The 23,538-nt window shown below is 37.8% G+C and overlaps 2 protein-coding genes across 2 annotated transcripts; one reads left to right on the forward strand and one right to left on the reverse strand.

The window, feature by feature from the left end:
• Window positions 1-559: 559 nt before the first annotated feature.
• On the forward strand, window positions 560-16,632 carry LOC144631774 (protein lin-9 homolog). Its single transcript, XM_078490329.1, has 27 exons — window positions 560-1,052; window positions 1,654-1,686; window positions 3,282-3,331; window positions 3,975-4,052; window positions 4,222-4,250; window positions 4,432-4,456; window positions 5,107-5,145; window positions 5,269-5,357; window positions 5,551-5,614; window positions 6,105-6,166; window positions 6,270-6,351; window positions 6,522-6,597; window positions 6,712-6,807; window positions 7,348-7,385; window positions 7,768-7,862; window positions 8,497-8,536; window positions 9,018-9,052; window positions 9,644-9,681; window positions 10,354-10,397; window positions 10,544-10,624; window positions 10,725-10,805; window positions 11,718-11,762; window positions 12,406-12,515; window positions 13,227-13,296; window positions 13,508-13,602; window positions 14,486-15,558; window positions 15,800-16,632. The coding sequence occupies exons 1-26, from the start codon at window positions 1,040-1,042 to the stop codon at window positions 14,583-14,585; spliced, it is 1,608 nt and encodes a 535-aa protein (XP_078346455.1). The 5' UTR covers window positions 560-1,039; the 3' UTR covers window positions 14,586-15,558; window positions 15,800-16,632.
• LOC144631812 (P2X receptor C-like) lies at window positions 15,888-22,209 on the reverse strand. Its single transcript, XM_078490380.1, has 7 exons — window positions 21,957-22,209; window positions 21,304-21,418; window positions 20,273-20,444; window positions 19,724-19,888; window positions 19,022-19,225; window positions 18,036-18,217; window positions 15,888-16,946 (listed from the first exon to the last, which is right to left on the reverse strand). The coding sequence occupies exons 1-7, from the start codon at window positions 22,092-22,094 to the stop codon at window positions 16,774-16,776; spliced, it is 1,149 nt and encodes a 382-aa protein (XP_078346506.1). The 5' UTR covers window positions 22,095-22,209; the 3' UTR covers window positions 15,888-16,773.
• Between the last annotated feature and the right edge of the window lie 1,329 nt (window positions 22,210-23,538).

Consider the following 23,538-nt stretch of genomic DNA (forward strand, 5'->3'; position numbering starts at 1 on the left):
AAAGCCAAAATTTTTAAAGGAAAGTATGAAGCTAAACTAGAATTTCTGAAAGGGAGGGGGGTTCAAACCAAAAACCTTATTTGGGGGAGGTATGGAGGTATAAAATTTATTTAGCCATGAATCAGTGTCTACTTTTACTCTTGTGGTCATACAAGGATTGTGTATTGGGCCGCACGTGGCAATGTGAACAAAGGGCATCAACGAAGGTCCTGACCACTCCTTTTTTTTCTGGACCAGCTTCTGGATGAAAACCCAGTCGTGGTTTAGGCTCCCAGGGGGGGGGGGGGGGGGTACTCCGGGATCCAAGTGACGGGGATGTGTGAAGGATTTTTTTGGGGTCGAAATTTTCGATTCCGGGATTTTTTTGGGTAGGAGAATTTGGCAGGTATTTTTTTGGGTGACTTGATTTAAATAGGGGATTTTTTGGGGTATTAAAATCAAACTAAAGTGCCTTGGCGCGGCCTTGCGGCAATTAATTATTTAGGGGTAATTTGACTAGGGATTTTTTTTGGGCGTTTTTTTTTTTTGGTCCAGAGATTTTTTTCGGGTAATGTCGGGAGACTTAGGGATTTTTTTGGGTCCTGAGTTTTGCCTCCATTCGATCATCCCCGTCACTTTGATCCCAGAGTACCCCCCTGGGTTAGGCTCCTGACATTTCTGACATCTCTCGGGCCACTCCTGGGGAATGGGCAGGAAAAAGGCTATATCCCCGCAACTTGTAAATTATGCAAGATTAATTAAGTGTTTTTGTTACACTGGAACTATGACTGCAGGTTGCAAAAACCAGCACATGAACGTTTGTTGGGCTTTGCAAGTCACAAGATAAATTGCCTCATGTAACATTGCCTCGCTACTTTCTTCTTTTCGCTCGTTGCCGGCGACAAAATGCTGCGCGTGACATGTCAATCGCGACTTGCAATACTTTTGTGAAAGAAATACAAGAGGAACGAATGTATGAAATGAAAAGCGTGAAAATTGCCCCAGAATGCCTAGCGGTTGTGTCCTTTGAAAAAAGAGCGCGTCGCCCACAGAAAACAATATGGCGGAAGAAGGTAAAGTAATCAAATGCTTTAATCTTGTGTTTCTCTAGTCATTTTCGATTTCTTTACTATATCTAACGTGAACTTATAAATTTTTAAAACAGTTTAGCTTTAAGTCTCTACGAATGTCGCATATATATGTTATATTTTAAGATTGAGGTCGATGGTATGCAATCGACATGATTCAGCTTTATAGCCGGCTAAGACGTTCTCCAAATTTTGAGGGTGTAAGCCTATTTTAAACGTATTGGTAGGATCTTACACAGTTGCTAGATTTAAAAAAGATTAAAATCTAAAATGGAACTCGAAAAGAGTCATACAAAATTTCAACAGTTGTTCTTCAAGTTTTTAAATAGATAAATTTGGAGAATTTTAATTTTGTAAAGCCTACTGCACATCAAACTAGGATTGCTGGCAGTGATCCTTGTTTTGTTGAGTGAAATACATAAGAGTTTGGTTAGCTGCAATGTTTTTCCGCTCATTTGTACGGTTCTCTTGTTACTGAATAATTATGTTTTTAACTGGGCCTCCCAGCTTAAACCCAATGCAACTTTAATCTTGTTGATGTTCTTGTAGTTAATTCACTTTATGTCCCATATTATTTTGATTTTAGAAACCTCTGCAGAAGCCTTGGTGAGCCTAAGAGGTAAAATTACTGAAGTCTAAGACATTATTTCTTTGACAATAATTCCATGGTAGTTTGCATAATTTTGCCAAAACTGCAATTTACCATTAATATAATTACAGTATTTAATACATACCAAGGTTGGCCAGAAGTTTTGGATACATAATATCCGGGGGAGGGGGGGGGTTAAATTGGGTATACAGTAGTTTTAGGCTGAAATATAGGCCTGTTTTAAATTTTTTAAAGCACTCAACAGATATTGAGTTGAAAGTTTGTAAATCCCTTTCATTATCCCTGATTTTGGGTATAATTATATTGGTTAGTTTTTTAAAGCATAATTCTATTGGTATATGTGTACCACTAACCCACAGGGCTGATCCTAATATATTGCATTGCATCTTTCTGGATAAGTTTACCCCCTTTGGTAAACTGAAGTCAGCGTAGATGTTGAAAAAAGCCCAGCAAAGTCCTGTACACAGCCGCTCAATTTGCCAAGTGCTTGGCACTTAATGAAATCCCTGGTTGAGTCAACATTAAATAACTGGTGAGATCATGCTGGCTGTGCATTAAGAAATTTATGTCAGTTCATATGATTGCATCATTGGTACTACATTGCTACATTAAGACAAAAAACCTTGTGTCCTGTACGTTAAAGAATGGGCATCCAACTGTTCAAAAAGAACTTAGGGAGCATATTTTTCCCAACTTTCAAGAATTAAGCACATTTCAATGTATACATAAGAGTAAACTATTTTTCAACAAGATTAGAAATTACAGTTGTACCCCGGTAACTTGAACTCTGAAGGGAAACAAAAAACAGTTCGAGTTAGCAGGGTTTTTGAGTTAACCGAGTGAAAATGACTGTGAAGTGGGTCCAAGGGAAATAGAAGTTTGTTCCAGTTAGCGGGGTTGTTCGAGTAATCCGAGTTCGAGTTACCGGGGCTCTACTGTATTTTTAAATCACATTTGAATTTTTCCAACTATTTTCTATACGTACCGTATTTATTCGATTAAGCGCCCAACCTTGAATAAGCACCCAACCTCGAATAAGCGCCCAACCTCGAATTAGCGCCCACCCTGAAGGTAGGAAACGTTAATAAGCGCCCAGCCTCGAATAAGCGCCCACCCCCACCCCACAAAAAACCCTGAAAACCATAAGAGGAGTATTGATTATTGAAATTGACTATGTACTACTAAGAAGACTTCCCCCATGACCGAGTTTATTTAGTATTTTACAGAATCTTTCAATGAACAGTTAAAATTCTGCTTTGGTACGTCTTCCCCTTTTATTATTGTACCCATTATTATTAATTGTTTTGCTACAAAAATAAACTTAATATTTGCTGAAAATCGTGAAAATTTAATTAGCGCCCAGCCTCGAATTAGCGCCCACCTCGAATAAGCGCCCACTCCCAAGGACCAAAAATTTAATAAGCGCCCAGGGTGCTTAATTGAATAAATACGGTAATTTCCTTGGGAGAATTTGGTGTTTCATCCTATCTTTCCCCTTGACATGATCTGGTACCTTATTCTCGCAACTTGTCTGCCAGAAATTGTTATAACATAAAAAAGAGTAGTTTGAGATTATTCACAGCTGTTTATATATTTTTGTGCAGGTATTGGATCACAGTCCCCTTTTAGCTCACCTGTGAAGCGCACTACACCAGTACGTATGCAAACTAATGTCTTTGAAATGTGTGTGCACAATAATACATGAGTACAAATGTGCATACAGTCAAAGCTCTCTTAACGGACACTCTCGTAAGCGGACAGCTCTACTTTTTCTGTCTGGTTTTTGTTAGCTGGGCAAGCTCCCGTAAGCGACCATCTATCCCCTACACCTCTAGTGGCAGCATAGTGGCCATTCTCGTAAGCGGCCAGCTCCAGTCACGGACACTTTTTTCGTGTCCCGAGGGTGTCCGCTTACAAGAGCTTCGACTGTATGTGGAAACTAGGCAACAGCCAAGCACAGATACTATACAAATTTCTGTAGTGAATTATGTCATTAATTTAGAGGTGTGATGGCCACATACAGTGGCGTATTGGACTCTGGATTGAGCTGTCCAGGTTAAAGTCCGGGTGGGGTTACTGTGTTGTGTTCTTGGACAAGACAACTGAACTCTTAGTAACAGCATCCCTTTCTACCCAGGAACATACATGCAACTGTGTACTGGAACACTTTCAGGGCACTCTGATACGGTGCTGGGGGCTAAACTGCGATGGATTAGCATCCTATCTTGCTGGTAACAGTAGCCGTGCTGTAAACAACCAGGCCAAGATGTCTTTACATTGTATTGTTATCTTTACAGCCAAGGTCAAAGAAAAGAACTCGACAGACTGATGATAGCTTGGAAGATGCAGACCAAGATAGAGGCACAGATGATGCGGTATTTATTACTATTGTTTGTTACAATTAAGTTTCATCTGTGCTAATAGCCGAACGATTAAATTAGAGGGTAAAATTTCTGCATTGTACAGCCAAACTTTGAATTAAAAGCTGCTGGATAAGAATTTTTCTTCTCCATTCTTCCCTAACGTTGTCTTTTTCCCTTCTAGGAGTATTTGCTATCATCCCCCCGAACAAGGTTTGTCAATTTTCTTTGCCAAAAATATTTGAAGTGTGTTGTTAATCTCGTAAATTTAAATTTCGGTAAGTACTCACAGAATGAAATTATCAGTTCAATAATATTATTATTGTGGAATAGAAATATTATTGGAGTTTTCAAAGTAAAACTGAAGTGGAAAATATTTTATTTTATTTTACAGGAGGATGGCAAAAACAGCAACTGTGGTGGGTTAATGGTCATTTTTTTTAATTATTTATCAAATTTACAGTGCTGGAAATAATTTTTGTGTGGACTTTAAAGTCTACACATTGTTGTGATGCAGTTTTTTCCGATTGGGGGGTCACTTTCCGTGATAACTCGGGTTAGTGCTTTCGGAAGTTTTCGACAGTGATCGGAGATAAGACAAGTAATAGTACACTTTGTTCTTCCAACAGTCTTGTAAAAAAATAAATTGATTGATAAGTTCTTTGTTTTTTCGCCTTGTATCTGGAATTACTTGATTCGAAACTTGAATTTGTTGACTGCTACAGTAACTCATTGATTAATTCATATTAAATGTCAACTTTTATTCAAATGAAAGTCCACACATGTTCGCATAGCGGACTCACTTTTACTGTTATTCTTACTTAGAAGGACATGTGTCGGACATCAATTTGCATTTTAAATCAAACACATTAAATTTTCCAAGTCACAGTCACGTAAGTTCTCGGACATCATGTCTGAACATATTGCAAAATTGGCCGGACATTTTGGCATATTATATCGGACAATGTCCGATTACCGACAGTTATTTCCAGCACTGAATTTACATACATGTTACATTATAATAACGATGAATTTAATTATTGATCGTACTGGTTTTCTTGATGTTTAGTTAATTGGAAATGGAAGTACAGACAAGAGGCTTGCCAAGGTACATGAATAATCTAAACATGTATTGCAATGTGGTAATACATTTTATAATTTGTCTGTTACATAATATATTATGTAAATCATAGTATAACGCGTGATTGTGTGTTGTGAATTATCTTGTCAGGCATCATTTGCTAAGCTGCAGAATCTTCTAAAGTTACCCAAAGCTGCAAGATGGTGTTATTTTGAATGGTTCTACTCCAGCCTAGACAGGTAATAGCTGGACATTTATATACAACTGATACTCTTGCCAAATGAATGCTACTCTGAGTACATAATTATACGGGAGGCATGGTGTTCTCTTTAAAATTAGTTTGTTTCTTTCACTTATAGCCTGCGTTGCAGGGTGCGTCTCCCAAGAACTAACCGTTAAACTTACCACAAATTTTTATTTCTCTTTTTTCAGAGTCTTATTTGAAGGTGACAATGACTTTCATGTTTGTATAAAGGAGTCATTTCCAAATTTAAAGGTTGGTCTTTGATTTTATTTAAAAATAAAATGTTTTTATTAGAATTATAGTCAATGTGTTTTTGGTATTATGGAATTAAAGAATAATGTCTGGAAAACAAAGGAAAGAAATCTCTTTCTTAGGTCAGATTGTTAAGTTTCAATTCCTTGGAGGCTGGGGTCGAGGAGCTGGAGACGGAGTGCTCCAATTCTCGCTACAAGTAATCAGGTTTAGTCACATAGATGAACCAGCGAAGACGTGTACTTATTGTTTTAAAATAATATTGTATTGTGTGGTTCCAGAAAATGTCCATACCCCCCCATACATGTAGAAGGGATTGGAAATTCCTGGGGGTGGGGGTCTCAAAGGACAAAATCTTTAAGAAAATCTACATGTATGAAGCTTAATTGGAATTTCCAGAGGGGGGTGGGGTCTAAGGAAATATCCCTTCCATGGGGCAGGTATGGATAATTTATGGAAGTACACATTTTTAAACCTTTCTTGTTATTAGACTCGCAGATTACGGCGCGTTGAATGGAGAGAAGTTAGAAGACTAATGGGCAAACCAAGGAGGTAAGACTGGAATTTTAGTGCTTTGTTAACCTGCACAATAAAATTTCATGGCTTGAGAAACACTATGATGTGCAGCTGAAATGTTTTGTTTGTTTAAACATAGATGTTCTCCAGCCTTTTTCTTGGAAGAGCGGCAAGCGCTTGAAGAGAAGAGACGAAAAATCCGGATGCTTCAACAACGAAAGGTAAGTCTTTCAAACTTCACTTTGACTCTTCCCAATCAAAAGTCTGCTCTTATTAAAATTATGTGATAATGATAACAAATCAAGAAGAAACATGTCACTTTTGATGGGTGGTTTTAGAGACAAAGTTGACATTACATTTAAAGCAGTGGCTGTGTTTCATTTCTCAACAGGTCACTGAACTAAGCAGGTTCAAGGATTTGCCTGAGGAAGTTCCCTTACCTCTAGTTATTGGAACAAAAGTCACTGGTATGCATCTTGAAGTAGAAGTGTTCCATAATATTGTAGACTCCCTGCCTACTTGCTTTAATTTTATCAATCGTTTATTTTAATTTACATTGTCCTACATGTACATCCTTTTAGCCCGTCTGCGGGAGCCTCAAGATGGCCTTTTCACTGGTCAGATAGATGCAGTTGATACAGTCAACTATTCTTACAGAGTCACTTTTGACCGCCCAGGTTTGTTTCTAGTTAACTTTGTAGCAGTCTGTTGCAGTAGTTTTTTGCCTTTAGTACTCTGAATGATACAGTCAGACACATTTATTTTAGACTAAGCATACAAGCCATATACAAAGGGGAATCCCAATTCCTTTAACCTCCAAGGAAAGCAAAAATTTGTCTGAGAAATCAGGAGTTTGGTAAATCAAGGGTGTAGATTGCAGAGTTCAAATGAGTGTGCACAGGAAATCCAAGGGAAAGGACTTTTGGTTCTTTGGTTTTTGAGTTGTCTGTTGATTACAAAACTTGAGGGTTTGAAAAATCAGGATACTACTCTGATCTACATGTAGCTGGCTGCTTGAAATCCAAGAAGTGTTAGAACTCTGATAGAATCTGTTACACGTTGTAATTAAAAGAAACTGGTTTTATTACAAATGCGTGCGAACTAAGCAGAATCTTGACAATTGGCTGTATATATTTTTTTAAATTTTTCATAGCTGGTATATGCTAGACAAAGTACAGTGTCAATATGTTAGTGATGTTTTTTATTTTCTTCTTCAGGTCTTGGAACTCATTCAGTTCCTGATACTGAAGTTCTGGTATGTAAGAATAATAATAATAAGATCATTGTTTGGAGAATACTTATTAAAAGCATTTTGACTGTGAAATTGTCATTTTTTAAAAATAAAGTAAATAACTATATTTTGAGAAAAAAAAAACATCAGCTCTAGCTGGTTTTCCTGCAGGTTCTCTAACTAGGACGGAATTTGGGAATGCTGTTTTTTCAGGAGGGAGGAAAATAGGAGAACCCAAAGAAAAACCCTCCGAACAATGACGAGATCCAACAACGAACACAACCCACATATGGCACCGGAATCGAACCCGGGCCACATTGGTGGGAGGCAAGAGCACTCGCCACCATGCCTTCCTAGCATTTTCTGAAGTTTATAAATTAAAATGTCTTTGTTTGGATGATTTCAGAGTGAGGAGTTACATGACACAATGCCAATATCGTCATTTCTTCAAAAGGAAAGACCAAGAACTGCAGCATTCTCCCCTGCATACACACCACCAAGGTACTGAAAGGGACACTGTCACTAGCTTCACTTCAAAAACTCAAGAGCTAAGACATATGGAAACCTATGAATGTGTAGTTCCATAAATTATCCATACCTCCCCCACAGAAGGGATTTTTCGTAAGACCCCCTCTGGAAATTCCAATTAAGCTTCATACATTTCCTTAAAAATTTTGGCCTTTGAGACCCCTCCCACCCCCAGGAATTTCCAATCCTTTCTGTGGGGGGAGTATGGACATTTTCTGGAACCACACAATAGTGGTCCAGTTTTGTTAAAAATTACTAATATAATGTCAGTGTACTGAAGCTATAAACAAGTGATAGTATTGTGATGCCATCAGGAACATTAGATCTCAACCTGAAAAAGTCAAGCTGATTTTTTCAAGTTAGCCCTTGTGGCCTGAAAAAACAGCTTAAAATTATTATAATGGCTCCCTTCTTCCTTCATCAACAGTTTACTTTATACTTCATCTTGATGTGCTAGGTGCATTTCATGTAAGAGCAAGACCACTTTTCCAATTTTAGTACTTTGTACCGAAAAGCAGAAAAATCCCAGTGATAGCGTCTCTTTAATTGTAAATCTGTCATTCAATCTATTACTGACAATTTTGTTCTCATTATTTTGTTTTTCTAGGCTTCTTCCTGCTGGTGGTGATGTAAACAGCCCGAATATGGTAAAGAAATAAAAGTATTTCATTTGAATAATTATGTACTGGTAACTTTGAGCATAGTTGATAGAGGGAAATGGTTAGGAAGCCCGGCATACATCAAAGGAGCAAACAATGAGGCCAAGATTTAGGTTGGAAGGTCCATGACCGTGCACATCTTTTGTTTTGCTCTTATACACTATGCATGAGTTACGTAATCCAAATGTTTTTACATGTATTGGTTAGTTGCATGAACACACGTAACCACCTATTGTATTTTGTCAGGTTTTGTGCATGGTCAACCCCCCCCCCCCCCCAAATAGCGAACAATAACCTATAACAAAGAACTTTGCCGGGCTTCATAACCATTTCCCTCTATTAACTATGCTTTGAGAGACTATAATTATACAAGTCGTGCAGTTAACAGTAAGAAGATGTTGACTAAAGGATACATGTACCAGTCTGCATTTTGGATGTATTAACCACACACCTCAATATCTATTCACAGGTTCATGATCCTCTTATAGGAGCTTCGCCAGGAAGGTAACTGTTTCTTGACGTGTAATGTATAAATTGTAAGAACAAGCTAGTGTAAGATTGTTGTCTCAGTGAAGTACCGTAATGATTTGATTTAGCGCCCTCCTTCCAATAAGCGCCCCCTTCCGAATAAGCGCTCCCCTTCGAATGTGTTTTTGTTAATAAGCGCCCCTATTCCAATAAGCGCCCCCATTCAAATAAGCGCCCCATTCTTATAAGAGCCTCTATTCTAATAAGCGCCCCTATTGTGGATAACTGCTCCTATTGAAGTCATCAACGTCGAAAAAATAAACTCATAAACATTCACCGTACCGTACCTGTATATATTTACTGCTAAAATGAACAATGCTTTGAAAAGTAACTGAAATTTCAACAATTTGTTACTGTTACATTTTCTGTTTTTGTTAGTTATTTTAATATTTATTTAGGATTTGTTTTGAGCATTTGGTTGTTTCTCAAAAAATTAAATAAGCGCCCTGTCCCAAATAAGCGCCCTGTCTGAAATAAGTGCCCTCCCTTGAGCTGCCAAAAGTAAATAAGCGCCCCCGGGCGCTAAATCTAATCATTACGGTAACTATGTTGTTGTTATTGTTGAAGGTTGCGCCTTCAAGATGCAATCTCCCAGCAAGGGCAAGGTAATTACACTGTACAAGCATAGTTAATAGGCCCCTCTACTAACTATGGTACAAGTAACAGTTAAATACAGGTGAAGGTACTAATTTTAATAATGATGGCACATGCTACAATTATTTCCACTAAAGAACAAAATAACCTAATCGTAATAAAAATTTGGTTTGTATCTGATCTTAAAATCGGTTTAAAAAGGTGGTAAAAAACTTATAAGACTGAATTTTCGGTAACTCTCTCCTTGAAGTTCTACATTCTATCCAGGACATTAACTGTGTGAATGAGAGCATGTGCATTTCCCACAAGTTTATTTAACATTGGGAACATCCCTAGAGACCGGCGGTGTCAGTATAAAAACTTATTATGCAAAAACTGAACCAATTTTAACTCTGATGAAGGTAACAGAGAGTTACCGAAAATTCAGTCTTATACGTTTTTTTACCACCTTTTTAAACCGATTTTAAGATCAGATACAAACCAAATTTTTATTATGTCAAACACTGATCGCCTTAATAACAACCTAATAGTAGGCAGTAGACATACATGCATGCATCGCAGACATACTTTGTGGGTGAAAGAGTTACCATACTTTTATTTATTTGTTTTTTCATTTTGAATTCTCCATTTAAGTAAATTCAATTTATTAGGCTACATGTTAATTTTTGGCATTTCTTTTAAAGGTGGCACACTTGGTGGTTTCCCGATTAGATTCCTCATCCTTGTGGTAAGTTTATCATCATTCAGTTTACACCAGTAATGTTATTATATTATATTTACTAAGTAGATGTTAGAACTGTCAAATTTGTATAAATATTATAATTATATTAATTTTATAAATTGATTTATTTGATGGAATTTGTCTTCTTCCAGACAAGGTTATCAAAGATCTTACTTGTCAAGAAAGAATGCATCGAGAAGTTGAGGGACATGAACACACAAGCTGAGAAAATGGTAGGAGACAATATTTTAATAAAGGCTGTATAAAAATGTAGAGGTTACTGTATGTATAAGTTATTACCAGCAATGCAATTTATGTTTCTTTTTCATGCAGAAATCATACCAAGAGCCCATTGATAAGGAGTTCCAAAGACGATATGCTGCTGTTGTACTGGAACTAGAGCGACTGAACAGGGTTTGTTGTTGTTGTTTTTTTGCTGGACTCAAGATAGTTGATTAGATGGAAAATTGAGTAATCTGTTAAGACCATGTTATGGCCTTTCAACTTAGAGAATTTTGCAAGTAGTAACAGTGATCTTTTTGCCTAAATGTACTTGTATTTGTAAATTAACAGGTGTTCTCTGTTGGCTAAGGTTCTAAGGTGGAGTTTTTTTATTTACACTACAGTACATGACATTTTTATAATAATAATAATAATAATTATAATAATAATAATAATAATAATAATAATAATAATAATAATAATAATAATAATAATAATAATAATAATAATAATAATAATAATAACTTTATTTATCCTGGTAGACCGGTCAGTCAATCAAGAAGATTGACTGGTATCAATCGGTGACCAGTATAAAAGCATAAAATTTACAAAGCATAAAATTTAAAAGCATAAAAAATTACTAGCATAAAATTTACAATTACAAATCTAAAAACTATGAATATATATAACCCTACTTACATTACATTACACAGTACATTATATTATATTACACAAACATACTACATTACTTACATTATACATTACAAAACTAATTACGGTACTGGTTAAAAACCTAATCTCCAAAAGAAGTACCCTCAGGTACTTCTTTGAAATAAAATAAGCTGTAGTTATATTAGCCAGATATATGTTTGTCAAAAATAATAAATAAAAACCCTTGCTTAATGAACATCGGGCTCAAACAAACTGTAGGAGCCAAATAAACACCAGGTCCACCAGGCTAAGTTTGAAATAAACACCGGGGGCATTTAACCAAGAAAATATGGTACGTTGACTTGCAAGCAATGCATTCCAATATAATTAGCTTTCAATATAATTAGCTAGCACATTTATTGTAATTTACTAATAATGGTTATTTGGTTGTAGGATCTTAATGAGTATTTAACAGGAGTCCAAGAATACTGCCAAGAGGTTTGTACATTATGTTTAATGTTACAAATTATCAATACAAAAAATAAACATTGGAATATGGCATCAGATACTGATATTAAGCAATTATTGAATGACGTTGAGCATGATATCGTGAATTATTAAAACCGAGGGCAGATAACACAGACACGAGGTTTTGATAATTCACGATATCATGCGAAAACCGAATTCAATAATTGTTTTACTATACGTTTTCAAACAATTTGCAAACGAAGACTTTTAACTGATGCAAATGGCTTTAATTCAAAATAAGCACTTACATAATGTGGTTCTTCCAGGTTCTTCTCCCTCAAATAACCATTCAGAATTTTTACACTTATGTTTGTTGTTTTCTTGGTGTTTTTATAATCTTTGTTCTCGATCAAAACTTTCAATTCCTCGTCGGAAACGGAGGCGAATCACTCAGCCTTATTTTCAAAAGTTTGACAGCGTTAACACTGCACGGACGAGGGGCTTGGAAACTAGGCGGACTTTGAACTCGACATGATAACCCAATATCTGCTGCAGATATTGGGTTATCATGTCAAGTTCACATGCTACTGTATATTGTCTGAATGCTCTCGACCAATCACATGTTTCAAAGTAATTCTAATATATAATAATGTTTATTGGCTTTTTTCATCAGCTTGCCCCTGAACAAGGAGTTCAATCCATGGACCAGCCTACTAGTGTGAAGAGAAGATGCGACGAGGAGGCCACAAAAGTAGTGGAAGAAAACAATGCAACTATGGGCCTGTATGTTGTTAAAATCCATAAACAAAGTATTAAATACATAGTTACATGTACAGTAAAAGTCAAATACTGTGAGGGCAGGGAAATATCACAGGTGTTAACAAAGCTTATGGCCATGATCATCCCTAGCATGTTTTCAAGTAGGATCTGACTGGTCTCCAGTCATCTCTTTTATCCACATAAAGGGCAAGAGTCAAGGGAGAATGGGTCAACTGGGGGCGTGGAGGGGATGATGGAAAGAAATAAGAGAGAGGTAGATCTGATGTTGTCTCCCTTCTTTCCTCCTTCCCATACCCCCCCCCCCCCCCCCCCATGCTTGTGTCCAACTGGGGCCGAGTTAGATGTGGGATGCAGGCATGTAGCTAAGAGCCAGCTTCCCGCTAATTTCACCAGCTGAAAGAGAGCTTATCACCAGCTGAAATTTCACTAGTAAGAAAACAAAAGCTGGAGTTAATTTGTAAGATACAAAGACCAGAATAGCTGGCTGGGCTTTTCAATGAGCTGGCTTAGTTTTCTCTAGCTAAATGCCTGGGGATGGCACTGGGGTTAGGCAAGAAAAAACTTTCTTCTAATGTTTGCTCATTATTAAACTACGCTTCTAGCAAAAATGTTGTTCTTAAATAAATAAACCTTCTTTGAGTAGGTTTATCAGTTTTGTGAATCATTCCCATTGCTTTATTATGGGGTAACAAATTAATTGTTTTATTTCTCTAGGAGTGCAATAACAAGCCAGCCATTGATACAGATTGTCAGTAGTCTGACTTCTCTCATGCTCCAAATCAAGGTAATGTCAGTGTCATTTTTAACACAGAATTAAACTAATTTATCAGTACATCTTAATTGCTAGTTGCTCTATCAGGTCTTTATGGCCAGACAGTTTTTAAAAGATGTCTTACAAGTTTACATTTTGCTTTGAACTTGGAATGATTTCTTTTCAACACAGGTTACTTATTAACCATTGACTCATTGCTTGGTTATGTTTTGATTTTTTTCAGTCCTTAGCTGAGAATGACCTCAACACCTTTGAGTTCAAATCATTAACTGATGCTGTGGACGAAATAAAGAAAAGCATAGATCCTTCAAACATAAGGTACACTCACTTGATTGGTAGTGACAATAAATTTATTCCAAATCTGAGCTGTCTGTAGACAGATTGACAGTACTTCTGTCAATCTGTATGTTCCAGTCGTCTTCCAACCTAAATTTCTGTATTTTTTCAATTTGGTTTATAAAATAAATGGTATTGTAGGCACTCAAAATTGTGGGAGGCACGGTGGCCTAATAGTTAGCGCACTCAACTCTGAGTCGAACAGCCCGGGTTCGAGGCCTGGCCGGGGTGCTGCGTTGTGTTCTTGGGCAAGACACTTTACTCTCATAGTGCCTCTCTCCACCCAGGTGTATAAATGGGTACCGGCGAGTTTACTGCTGGGGGGTAACCCTGCAATGGACTAGCATCCAATCCAGGGGGGAGTAGCAACACTCCTAGTCGCTTAATGCTACAGAAACCGGGATAAGCTCCGGCTGTATGGGCCACTTGGCTCGGACACAGACTTTACCTTAAGCACTCAAAATAAAACCTTTTTATCAAGTTTGATTTCCACCACAAATTGCAGTAAAATGGAAAAGCCCCATTTTCTCCTCATTTAATCAGTTTTAGTTACATCTATGCCATGAAATTCAAGCTGATTATATGCAAAATGCAATGTATACATTCAAAACAAGGGAAGGCTCAATTAAACAGTAGAAAGCAGGGGTTTCAAAGGGCCAGCCACTGGGCAAATTGACCACTGAGCTGTGAACACAACTTTACCTGGCTATTTCATTATCTAAACTGACTTCAGTTTACCAAAGAGGGTGGGACCTTGCTTATAGTTTGCCAGGGTGCAAATCCCTGATAGCCACCTGCTCCAAACCTGAATGATTCCCCCGAGAAAGATGTCAAAATTGATTGAAATATTTTGTTTGTATTACAGCTGTTTTCAGAACAATGTTGAGATACACGTCGCTCACATTCAGTCTGGTCTGAGCCAGATGGGCAATCTTCATGCCTTTTCTTCGTCAACTGGTCAATGATGGAAATAGGATGCTGGCACTCCTGACAAGCACTGAGGCTTGTTATACAAACTAAGATGAATTACTGTTTTATAACTGTCGTTATATGCCCCTACCTCGCAACTGGAAGTTTCTATACAGTGTATAAAAGACCCGGGGAGGGGGGGAGTACTCCGGCTTGTTAATGACGGGGATGATTGAAGGATTTTTTGGGGTTTGAAATTTTCGATTCCGGGATTTTTTTGGGTTGGAAAATTTGGCAAGTATTTTTTTGGGTATCTTGATTTAGATAGGGGATTTTTTTGGGTATTAAAAACGAACTAATGTGCCTTGGCGCAGCCTTGGCGATGAATAAACAAAACGAGCGTTCTTTGTGTTATTTTATTGCACCTCCTGGCAATTTAGGGGTAATTTGACAAGCCTGAGAAGGGATTTTTTTGGGGGTTATTTTTGGTTCAGGGATATTTTTGGGTAATGTCGGAAGACTTAGGGATTTTTTTGGGTCCTGAATTTTGCCTCCATTCAATCATCCCCGTCATTTACAAGCCGGAGTACCCCCCTGGGATAAAAGATTGCAGGGTTTATATGCAAAATGTCAGCCACAACACAAAAGAAGACTTGGGCTTTATCCCAGCTCCTCAATGTGGTGTAGAAGTTAAAGGGGCTTTGTCAAGGATTTTACCAGATTTTTGAACAGCTAAAATTAATATTTGTCTCGTAGGAAACCTCAAAATAATCGTCTATTTTTATTAAAAATTGCTACGTTAGAGTGCTGAAACTGTTAACAAGCGTCTTTGGCTGCAGACGGCTCGGATGGAAATGGTTTGCAACTTGAAAAATTAAGGCTTTAACACTTTTCAATTTATTTCACATGTCTTCAAAATATCAATATTTATAGCGGTAGCTTGATGTCTATCCGCAAATTAAGGTTATATCTCCCTTTAGATGTTCAAAGATAATGGTTTTCATGGGTCAAGTTGCCTACCAGGGCCGGGTTGTTCAAAGCACGATTAAGCTAATCCAGGATTAGCGTGATTTTTGATTTCAGTTTTTTAGCTTTTCAGTGCGATTTTCTGTTTATATCGTCTGTCTTTCAGTTTTGACGTCAACTTATCTCAAACTCCACAAAACATCAGCAATAGAAACAATTTTGTGCTAGAGAAATTCAACCCTCAGTCGACGTTTAATCCTGGGTTAGTGTAAATCGGCTTTTGAACAACCCACCCCAGGTTTAGACTAAAAATCTGCAAAATCCCCATGACATAGCTCCTTTAATATGCCCTTGTGTTCTGCATGTGGCCAACAGTGACAGTGATGTACTAAGATTATTCTGTTGTAACACTTAAAAATACCAGTATCCTTTCCCTGAGTGTGTAAATTACGAACAAGTCATAAGAGATTATAAGAAAACGTACATTTCAGTAATCTCTGACATTTGACCAAGCCCACATCGTCATAGTTACCAGCTGATCCGACACATTTAATTGCAGGCGGTATTTTTATTATTTTGTTTAATAAAAATTGAGATCACTTCATGTACTTTACAAGAATTTGTGTCTGGGTAAATCATGGTCATTCAAAAAAAACAACAACAATCATTACTGTCTATATGTATTTTACTTTTTAATTAGTATATACCACACAAGTGAATAGTGCTTTTCGCGTGCACTGATTGGTTAACTCGGGGGTGACTAGCAAAGTACTATTCACCTCCGAGCAGCTTAAGAAAAAGAAACTGTCCTACCGCGTCGCTTTCTTTACCGAAAGTGAAGTTTTTGTGTGTCGTATAATTATTCTAAAACAATTATTCACCTCAGTGTAGGTGAATGTGGTGGATATTTAATGAGGGGGTAAATATCCACCACTATTCACCTTTACTTCGGTGAATAATTAATTAAATTAATGTTAGCTATGATTGGTGTGAGGTATTCAGAGGCTCTCTTTGTTTCCCTTAAACCCATAAAAATTAATGTGGAATTGTTTAAGTGGTCTAATATTGTGAACGAGATGTGTATTTAAAAAAATACATTTCATAATAAATTTCCTCGTACAAATCACTGTTTACAAATTTTGTTTTGTTTATAATAATTTTAATTTATAACTTGCAGAATTGTAATGGCCTCAAATTTTGAAATGTAGAGTTTCTCAGATACCCCCCCCCCCCCCCGCTAAACAATAATTGATAAAGTATAGAGCTTCTATGGATTCGTTATTGATTCTTCTTTTGTTCTACTACTGGAGACTCTTCGTACACAAATCTGCGATATCGTAACTTATCAGGCAGGATATATAATGCAAGAATGTCGACTATTGTTGCCGTCAGTGTTAAAAGACCAACTCCTGATACAAGGTGTAATAACAATGCTGGCAACGAGAAATGACCTGAAAAATAAAACACAAAATTGATTCAAACCTTCTTTTCCAGAGCCTGGTTACCTTGCAAAACCTCTTGACAAAAAGTAGAGAAAAACAAAATCCTGGCCCTAGTTGTTCAAAGCATGAATAACGCTATCCACCGCTAAATCACTATCCAGTGTATAACGTAGTTTGTTTTGTCAACACTTACATGTATCACCTAGATTGCGATTTATCCCACGGATAGCATTATCAAACCTTTGAAAAACTGGCCCCTGACAAAAACCGCAGTCAATTACTTTCTTGCATTGTAGGCATGCAATGAGTGCAGAGAGCTATATGTGGTTATAGCCCTTTGCATATATTGCGGGCCTACAATGCAAGGTATTTTTTGGTCTGTTTGTTTAGCTGAGGTTAACGTCTCTGATATCACACCCACACACAGAGAAACATTGTCTCATCAGAGCATGTTACCAGTGACAAGTTTAGGAGTCACATTAGTGAAAACAGAGTGAATCACAGTTTACTGAAACTACTTACTAAAATATTGAAGAATTTTACTTGATTTGATGCAAAGTTTGCAGTCATGATTCAATTATTACAGTAGAACCCCGCTAACTCGAACTCTGAAGGGAAATGAAAAACAGTTCGAGTTAGCGGGGTTTCAAGTTTTCGGGGTCGATTGAATATTCAATTTTCCAAGTTAATAATTGATAGTTACGGTAATCGATTTTTCAGCACTACAGTACACAGTACAGTGCAAATTAAACTTATCTCGTCAGAAAGTCTCACACGATCATACATTTTTATTATATGAGTGAAAAATGAGTGTCAGATACGAGATCTATTCGTTGCTCAAATTAAAACCAAATCGCTGAAGTGTTCGTTTAGGTGGTAAAAGCCGATTACACGACAAGAAGAGCTTATAAGATATTTCAATGGGCATCCGTGGCAAGCCTAAAAAACCAGAATTCGAGTTATCGGGGTAAATTTGACCCAAATTTTGGTCAAGGGAAACGAAATTTAGTTCGAGTTAGCGGGGTTGTTCGAGTTATCCGAGTTCGAGTTTTCGGGATTCTACTGTACTATTAAAATTGTTTCTATTACCGAACTCACCTAGTTTACCACTTTGATGGAACTCTATTTTGATTCCGTAACGTTTTCGAAACAGTCTATTCTCTTGATGGACCTCATTACTAGAGTTTGTAAAATCCATTGAGTTGAATACTGGTACCACCTCATTTACTCTGTAATCAGCATAAGGGATTCTTCTCACTTGATATGAATACTCTATATCTCTAGCAAGAAAAGAAGGAGAATTATTTCATTACATACAGAGGGGGGGGGGGGTGAATAGGGGTATGCAAATCCGCCGATCTGTCACAATTTTATGACCAAATCTGTCGATCCATTGTAATTTAATGACCAAATTTGTTTGAAGGTTCCGAAAATCCGTTTAAAAATATGCTCTGAATTTGAAATCCGGGCCAAAATACAGTCAAAATCTGTCGATCCGTTTTTCTATTCACCCCCTTCCATACATGTACAGTCGCCTGAAAATAAATCAATCACTTGCGTTAGGTAGGAGAGTCTCATCAATTTTTCCTTCCTCTATTCATGAAAGTGATTCTTGTAGCAAACTAATCAGTAAGGAAAGAACAAACTCTACATGCTCTTAACGTTTCTACCTAACAGTATTGTCTCTAGCAAAAATGGTGGTAGCCTTTGAATAGGCTCCATAGTGGTAAAATGTTGAAAAAAAATATTGTTGAATGAGGGGAACATGCCAAATGTGTCTGGGTTCAGCTTTCCCAGCCGGGACCACGAAGGGGGTGGGGCTGGTATCTAGGGCTCCAGATGATATGAAAAATTTTACCACTTGAAAGTACAAAATTAATACAGTATGTAATGAAACACGTTTGTTTGACTTAATCAGATTGTTTAGCCCTACCACTTAAAAAAATTGTCTCTGTGGTCCATGTTTCAGAATTGTTTTGAACCGTAATCCACTAGGGAGCCTCTTCACAGGTAGATCGACTTGCCACAACTCAACTCTTAATAATGAGTGATATATTTCCAATTCTGTCGTGATTGACACTTACCCTGTTCCTAACAAAGTTGACTCAGAATTTTGATAACTTATGGCCATGTGTAATACAATTCCATGCCGTCGAAAAGGCTTTCCTTTAGCATTAAGAGCATCAGAGGGTTCGTCTAAACTTGTCACACCAGCCGCTTGGAGAATTTCTTGGATGGTGAACTTATCTGCCATTCCTCTCAAGCGACTTTTCGCATTGGATGAGAGACTACAGCAAGAGAGGAAAAAAACAGACTAATTTCATGAAATTCTTCTGACAGCAACAATCAGAATTCAATCTTTTAAACTGCCCAGTCAGTCTCTAATAAAATTAATATGGAAGAATCCCGACTCCTCTAGGCTCGATTCTCCAGCTGTTTTGTGAGCCTGCATTCCTTGCCCCACACCACCATCGTTGGGAGGAGGATGACACACCGGACTCCCAGAACGGCTAGAAATCAAGCCTATGATTCCTCAAACCCTCTGTTTCTCAAAACTCCTGATTTCTTAAAGCAATTTTTGTTTCCTTTGAATAGTACTTCTCTGTTATTTTGCCCCCAGTTTCTTAAACCTCCTGATATCTCAAGCATTTTTCATTTCTCCTGAAGATCCAAGAAATCAGGATTCTCCTGTATTGCCAGATAATCTTCTGTCTGCATGCATTGCGGGCCTAGGATGTAAGATAATAAAGTGAAAGGCAACAGGTTAGATATTCAGTACAGTTAACCTTTTGATAACAGTTCCATCGTGGCTGTACAGATATCCCTTCATGTTTCTTTGTGAGGCTGCCAGATCCTTTCCCCCTTTCCCTCGCAAAAACTTTGTAGCCAACACTGCATGTTCAATCTTTATCATCATCGTCTCTGGTTGAGCTGTGAAGTACAGCTTTTCTCTGGAGAGTATAATAATGTAGGATGTGATAAGGTAAGTCAGAATAAAATCAGGGGCAGATCAAAAGTAGGGTAGGGATGAGGGGGGGGGGGGAAGGAATCTCATTCCAAGATCTCTTGTGGACGAAGCCTTCGGAAAGGGATCTGGGAACAAGATTAGGGGGAGGTATGAGCACCAAAATGTGTTAGTCTCCAGGGAGTCTGGGGGGCATGCAACTCTAGAACAAGACATATACAAACAACTTCTCATAGGGTGGAGTACAGCTTATCTTAGTTTAGTACCTTGCCCCAAGGTGGGGGAAAGAGCTAGAAATTAATGTTCTCCACTTGTAGGGTGGGAAAAAGAGTTGACAGAATTATAAAGTTAACCACTCAAACAAAAATACCTGATTGTTTCGAATTGTTGAGGTTTTCCAGTTGACGACTTAGAGATATTTTTGGTTTGCCAGCGATCCTTTGCAAATGTAGTCAAACTAATTGTGCGAGACTCCACAGGCCAAGACATTTCCCTGGCATCCATTGTCTGGCACGGTGTACACATCTTAGAGCCAGGCTCCTCTGTAAAGAAGCAAGAAATCTTATTTGTAGTGAAGTTTAAATAATTTATAGAATCCATTTGGAACCATTCTGTCCTGGGAAGGGGGTGGGAGTACTCCCATATATGAGCTATATACTAGGCATGTGCTGCCTTCAAGTAAAGGGCATGATTTTCAGGTGTTTTTTTTTTCTGGGATAGGGTATAGTGATCAGAGAGTTTTGGTCTAGAATTAGGGTATCATTTTCCGTGAATCTTTATTACCAGTTGCTTGAAGAATTTAGTCTAGACAAAGTTTCCCAGCAGATTACATTAAAAATCAGTATGGCGGGCAGTATGACAACTTTACTGACCCCTGGTAACATTGCTACCGATAACAAAGAAAGCGTTGATAAAAAGCTCTGGGTCAGGGTAGAGATTGTCTGTTTTTAGTCTAGAATAGGGTTGCAAATTGCAGCTGAACATGGTCTAGTTAACAATTAGACTACGAGCCCAAGTTTTCTATGAGCAAATAGTCAACGAGGCGCAGCCGAGTTGACTATCGCTCATAGAAAACGAGGGCGAGTAGTCTAATTGTTTTAGTAGAAACTCTAAAGGATTGCAGTCCAAAACCTACAATATTGTGCACTTTGAAGACAAAAAATCAAGAAAATTTACCGCTTAAAGAGCTACGCGAGCGCGCGACTGTTTTCTATCGGCGAATAGAAATCAGTGGGAGAACCAATCAGATTCGCGGATTTCCATTAGAACACAGCTGAGTTTTACTAATATAGGTTAGGGTCTCAAAGTGCTAGCGAGACCCCTCCCCCCCCCCCCTACTAAAAATTTGCAGAGTAGTCCTCCCTCAGCTTTCTGTAACATAATTGGTGTAAATGGGCCTACCTTTGTTACAACAATAACTCAAGTCTTCATACTGTAATGCTTGTTCATCAGCACCGTCATCTTCCTTGGGATCTGATAGAAGAAATCTCATGGTACCCTCTGGTGATGTATCAAACTGGGGTCAATAAAGAAAAAAACAATGGGCCTGGTTACACGTCAGTGCATGTAAGTTCCTCCAAGTATCAAAGGCCCGCAATGAGTGCAAAGGACTACACTTTAAAAATCCTCATATTCCTCTGCACACATTGCTTGCCTGCAATGTTTAATATTGGTAAAACCATTCTGTCTGCTGGAAAATGTATGGAATGATGTTTGAAATTTGTAGAGGAAATGAAAATTCTGGGATCGCTATAGGAATTACAGGGGTTTATGTCAGACCTGACTGAACTAACCAATCAAAAGCCAGCTGGGTTTTCAATTCCAAACAATTGTGCAAACAAAGATTGGAGTGGTAGAATTATTTAGGAAGTAAACACAAAACCTAACACTACAAGCCTTCTTCCGTAGCTTCTTTAGCTTGTTATATGCTTTGAAAATTTACTGCTACCACTTACGAACATTAAAAGTACAATGGCTTACAGAATTTTATACAACAGACACAGTGTTAAAATCCAGATGCTAGGGTTACTAGACTTAGTGAATAAAAACAATACCTCTAGATATCCTTTCTTGACAAATATTTCACCCAGTGTGTAGAGCACAATAAGAACTGCAATGGTGTAATAAATTGAACCAACTCTTCGATCTCTGATAATAACCAGCTTATAAGTTATGTAGTGTAAAAGCGACATCGTGGAAATATTGACCTGAAGCACCGGAAGTACAAATCCGGAACTTCCGCTATAGAAACGAGGCTGGGTCAGCGGTATTTTCAGAGACCTCAGTCATTTTGAACAGCGGTAATTATATGAGTGGCGGAAATTTTAAAATTTCAAACATGGCGGCCGAGAAGAAAAAAAGACGGAAGCGAAACGATTCAACTTGTGCTCTCAAACCACCATTAGATTTTATCGAGAGTCCTGTTAATGGACAGAAGTATTACTGCACTCCTGTTCAAGCTGCAAGGAGACCATTTTTGGCTGCATCTTTGCCCGTAGACGACGAATTATCAATTAAATGGGTACGAAGTATTCATGCATAATTTATTTTTTCCATCGTTTGATCGTGGAAGAAAACGTTCTATTTCTTATGCTATTATCTATGCGTCACCATCCTTGTAGCCAGTTTTAGTACCTCAGGATAATTACAATTTTCGTATCCAGTCACTGATTTATGAACGCATGAAATATTTCCCCTTTTCAAAATGCTGTTTTCTTTTGTTTGCGTTTAGGTATCACCTCAATTTCCACATAAAATCGAAAACGAGGAAGAACTGTTGGCTTTGACAAAGCCAAACAAAAAGTCACGAGGAAGGAGGAAAAAGCAGGAAAATGCTCAAAGTGTTTCGAAGGAATTAAACTCAAATAAACATGTTTATGCAGTGTTGGAATTTAAATGCAAGGAAGTTGACAAGAACAGTGAAAAACCATGTAGAAGATCTCAAAGAATCAAGCTTAAAGAACTTAAGACGACTCATTTCTTGTTTGAAGCACCTCAAGTAAGAACTCCAGTGAACAAGAGAGAGGAGGTTGTTCTTGCATATGAAACACCAGATCATGAACTTTTTATGGTAGCTAAACAAAGACAATCAAGAACCAAACAGGGGAGATAACATAGAATTGATTTTCGTCTCCAATTCATTCTTCAAACTTATCAAGTCTAGGCTCAGTAAACAAACATCTCTAACTCTTTCTGTCTACTCAATAGCCCAATTTCGATATATTAAAATTCAGCCTAAAACAATAGACCTCAGGATGAGGCTCCGGAGACTTTACTATAGAGTTTGTGGAGTTTATTACCCAGAGCCTCGTAGTGATGTCTATTGTTTTAGGCTGAATTTTAAAATATCGAAATTGGGCTATTATTTCTGTGAGATCTACTCATCTGAGATTTAAAACGAAATCATGTAGTGGGTCAGGTAGCAGCTGTCAGAAGGTCCTACAGAAATGCTACCCTTCGAATGAACAATGCAACAAACGACAGGAACAATGCTCCTAGACCCCTCCCCCTCTCCCCCCAAAATAGCACTAGAGGATCAGTAGAATTTCAAGCTACGAGGCTAGAGCTGCTAGCCTCGGGAGAAAGTTGATGACCAAGCTCTACAAAGATAATTGCAGTGTCTTTTATTGGTTGTTA

This window comes from Oculina patagonica, chromosome 12 (genome assembly GCF_052425735.1).
Source record: "Oculina patagonica isolate OP01 chromosome 12, crgOcupat, whole genome shotgun sequence".
Classification (NCBI taxonomy): Eukaryota; Metazoa; Cnidaria; class Anthozoa; order Scleractinia; family Oculinidae; genus Oculina; species Oculina patagonica.